Genomic DNA, 4,728 nt, shown 5'->3' on the forward strand with positions numbered 1-4,728 from the left:
TAATTTAAGTTAACAAACGTTAGTTTCGGCCCACAATGGTGACCCTTATCAGTGAGTTTTAATCAATCTGCAAAAAGTACATAACGTCTTATAGGTACGCAGTTTTACAATTGGAAGTGTTATTCTTTGGTTAATACCTCAGTTTCTAATTTATATACATTATTTGACTTAATTTTTTTAATTTAATTTTATTATTAACTATTGATAAATCATTGAGTATTATTAAAACAATGTATTTTAACGAAATACAACATTGATGAAAAAAAAATTAGAATGTAGTAGTAAAATTTGTTAACAAATTTTTTTTAAGTTGTCAGAAAACATTGCAGTCCCTTAAAAAATGAACCTGTAGTAAAAAAATGAAATTATACAAAACTTTGTAGTTGAATAATTATTTAAGTATTCTTTAAAAAATGGTTTTTTCTTATCGACACAAAGTTTATTTTTAAAGTGGAACAATTATTGTTACTTTTACAAAAATAATTCTCATGGATTAAAATCAAAATTATATAATTATATAACTACAATGCTCTTTTTTACAAATTTATTTTTTACTACAGTGTGATTTTGGAAATGCTTTCTTTCATAGAAATAATTTTAAAATGAGAAATTCAGTACATTTCAATTTAAAAAATTGAAATTATGAACATTTTAAAAAATTTAAATATTTTAAGAGACACAAAACTTTGTTAAAGGAAAATTTGTGTATAAGAAATCGAGGAAACATTTTTTTTAAGTACAATGTTCCTCGCGCATCTGTATTTCTACTACTGTGAAAAAATTTGCATGAACTTTTCGTTGATATAAGGAAAAGAAAAGTTTTAAAAAAATATTTGAATAAATATTTAGCTACAAAGTTTTTTTTTAATTTTGTATTTTTACTACAGAGCGGCTTTCAAGAGAAAAAATTTGAATTTCACAGATATAATTCCTCATCACACCAGAAAAATTCATAAAATAACACTATTTCTCTTATGCATAAAAAGCTGTGTCTAAGGGTTTCAATACAAAAAATGGGATATAATATACATCGCTAAAAAATAATTGAAAAAGAGTTCTTTGACTGCAGAGTTATCTGAAATCTTAAAAACAATTTGTTTATAAATTTTGGTACAAGATTTTCCTACTACGTTTTAATTGTTTTCTCATTAGTTGTTCTTCGTTAAGAGATTTATTTTTAAGAATAGTACTTTCAATTGTAAAAGAGCATACCTGCATCATTATTTTAAATAATATTCTCTTTTAGTAATTTTCGAAAAATGCGGTTTTTTTCTTAAATTTTCAACAGCTCTACCAACGAAAAAAACAATGGAAAATTGATTGAAACTTGATTGATTAACTCAATGGCAAGGAAATGGGTAATTTGAAAGACAAGGGGAAGGTTAGGCAGGTAGCCGTGGAGGAAAAGATGATCGCCCGTGTCGCTGTACACTGGAAGGGGAAGGGTACGCAGGTATCTGTGAAGAAAATGATGACTGCCCATTAAAATATTGCATCAATTAATAATTTAGCGATAATGCGAAAAAGGTATTAGAGAGGTACCGCGCCCAAGGACCTTTTGAAGACTAAATTTTGTCCTCTGAAAATAAGGTGTGGTCTTTTAATCACTGCTTTTCCTACTAAATCTTGAAGAGTCTTTAGACTTACGAATGGTGTGCCATAAATCTTGAGAAAATTTAAGTCCTTCTATGCGAAGGCAACTTAAGCCGACTAAAGTTGTTTTTGTGGAGAACGCCTTTTCGGATTTTCTGCTCTCTAAAATGCATTGAAATTTGAAAAATGTATATGCGAATTAGTAAAAAATGAACAAAATTCTTATTAAGAGCGTTGATATTTTTCTTAACTAATATAGAAAGTTAGATTTTTCTTGTTTGCTTCCGATAGAATTTCTCGTCTTCTTTCGAAATCCGTTGGCAGTTTTTGTGAAAATATTTGAAGTAAATTTATTCAAAAAGCCTACTTCATCTTTTATATTTTTTTTAGATTTGTCAAAATATGAAGAGTATATTCCATTACAGTCATACCTGTGCCCGAGCCAAGGAGAAAAGAGATTTTACTGTCTGAAAAACGGAAATTCACATTTTGTGGCAAAACGACGACGGATCTAAAAGATGTCACTTAAAAAGTTTTTCTGGCACGAGTTATTTTGGATATTTTTCGAAAATATGTATAAAATCCTTTGAGATTTATTTTTTTTCAGCAATGCAATTTTATGGTATGATGAAAAACCAGAAATGGCTTAATTTGACAATTTTATCTACTAAGAAATGGAAAAATATTGAACTAAGTTAGAAAGAATAGAGAGCATTGATTATTTCAAAAGGCCCGATTTTAATGAAAAAAGTTCGATGTCAACATTGTTGAAACTGGTAAACTATGTTCATATTTGCGTATCTTATGTCACCATAAAATTGTATTGCTGAGAAAAAATTTCAAAAATAAGGTGAGATAGAAAAAAGTGTCAAGATACATTTTTCTAGTAATTTTTAGAGAAACAATTTTGTTTCTTGGACTTTTTTTGTATCTTGTGGCATTTTATAAAAAAATGAGAATTTTTTTATTTATGGTCGAAAGAAATCTACTCATGAATAATTTTATAGAAAATAAGCATTAAAAAGATTCAAAATTGAAAATTATACTTCCAAAGTACCTCAATTGTTGGTTTGTTAGAGACAAATATATAACACACTAAGAAAGAGGGAGAAAAAAAGAAAAAATGCTCTCTTCTCTCCAGGTCGGACGCAAAGCAGACTCAAGGGAGAGAAAAAGGAGGCATTTTCAAATAAATAGACTTGGAATATTTTCAGAAAAACCGCCGCCTATTTATCAAATTTTGAGTTGAAAAAAAGTCAGATTCATTTCGAACGAAAACGAGAAATTCTATTAGGATAAAAAAAACTGAAATCCTAAATTAGCTGAAAAAATATTACACTTTTAAAAGACATTTTGGCCATTTTCTGATAATCCGCGTATTCTGTTTTTTAAGTTCAAATGCTCATAAAATTCTCAATATTATTTTTTTTCAATCAGTAAGATACCTGTCTTCTTATTCCCTTTGAAAAGCAACATATTTATGCTCTATTTGAAATCAGTTCTTTGAACTTATAACTCTGCTCGTAATTGTTTAAAAGAACCTGTGAGAATTATTAAAATTTAATTTTCTTGTCCAGTTTATTGAGAAATGATATTATTCGCTAAAAAAAATATAAAAATCCTACTACATTTGATCATTACAGTTTAAAATACTGAATTTATTTTTCTTATTACGTTTTCTCGACTTTAACGCTCAATTTGTTCGATTCTCCCTTATTTCAAATCTTGACCGTTTCAGCTTTGGAATCGGAAATCCCCTCATTAGGTGTGGAACCACTGCCAGTGCAACAGTCACCAAGAGTAAAAGCAGGAGGCTTGAAGTAAGAATTAAATTTTAATATATCTCAAGAGTTGTATTTATTATATACAATAATGATATAACGTGAAGCTGGAGGATCCTACAATTTTGTAGAGAGATGCAATTCAGCAATTATCAATGACAATGGGAATTTGTCACAAAAGCATACAAAGTATTCTTTTGGAATATGAACAAAATAGAAAAATTGAATCATTATACAAACCGAAAATTCATATGAAAAAAAAAATAGAGAAAATCAACGAGTTCGATAAAACTGCAATCCGAAGAAAAATGCATTCCTTTTACTTCAATGGTGAGTTACCTACTATTAATAATGTACTTACGGCTGTAAATGATGATGATAATCTTCCAAATATGTCCCGAAGCTCTTTATATCGCGTTTTGAGAGAATTAAAATTTGTGAAATTCAAAAGACAAGCACATAAAATTTTCACGGAAAAAGGAGGTTTGATTTTCTGGCGAAGGAAATACCACGAACTTATACGAAAATATCGTCGTGAAAATCGTACAATATATTATTTAGACGAAACCTGGCTTAACGTGGATGATGTGTGCTCTCCACCTACAGTTTCGGCTAATGAATCCATTGAAATTGTCTTGCACATTAGCAGTGAAGCAGGTTTTGTTCCAGGCGGGCTACTGTTCTTTAAATTAACGGATAATTCATATGATAAACGTAATCGTAATGTGATGAACGGTGAAACATTTAGGTTCGAAAAAATATTACCACTACTGAGTGATAATTGCGTGATTGTGATGGATAATGCTCGATATCATTCAGTCAAAGAAGAGAAACTGGCAAAAGCGTCATGGATAAAAGATGAAATTAGGAATTGGTTATCGCAAAAAGGATTGGCTTACGAGGATTCGATGCTTAAAGTGGAGCTTATTCAAATTGTGAAAATGGTAAAACACTACTACGATAAATTTGTTATTGACGAAATTGCTAAACAATCTGATAAAATTATTCTCCGTCTACCGCCTTATCACTGCGATCTAAATCCCATCGAAATGGCATGGTCTTTGATAAAAGAATGTGTTAAAACACACAGTACAACTTCCAAACTTCCTGATGTTGAAAAATTATTACACGAAGGAATAGATCATGCAACTCCAGAACACTGGAAGAACTTTGTGAGGCACGTAGTAGAAGAAGAAAACAAGAGTTAGGCATTTTATGATCGTGCGGATCAATTAATTGACTCTATATTGGATGATAACACAGCCACACAAAAAAAAGTGTGCGGATCTGGTAACAAGACACACGTATTCCTATGGATTTTGGGGCGCTGAATTCAAATTCGGTATCAAAAATC

General features: G+C 29.9%; 1 protein-coding gene across 1 annotated transcript; it reads left to right on the forward strand.

Annotated features, from left to right (window-relative positions):
- Window positions 1-3,682: 3,682 nt before the first annotated feature.
- LOC117180496 lies at window positions 3,683-4,582 on the forward strand. The gene has a single exon (XM_033372994.1). The coding sequence runs from the start codon at window positions 3,683-3,685 to the stop codon at window positions 4,580-4,582; it is 900 nt and encodes a 299-aa protein (XP_033228885.1).
- Window positions 4,583-4,728: the final 146 nt, after the last annotated feature.

The sequence above is a fragment of the Belonocnema kinseyi genome, chromosome 9 (genome assembly GCF_010883055.1).
Source record: "Belonocnema kinseyi isolate 2016_QV_RU_SX_M_011 chromosome 9, B_treatae_v1, whole genome shotgun sequence".
In the NCBI taxonomy this organism is placed as follows: domain Eukaryota; kingdom Metazoa; phylum Arthropoda; class Insecta; order Hymenoptera; family Cynipidae; genus Belonocnema; species Belonocnema kinseyi.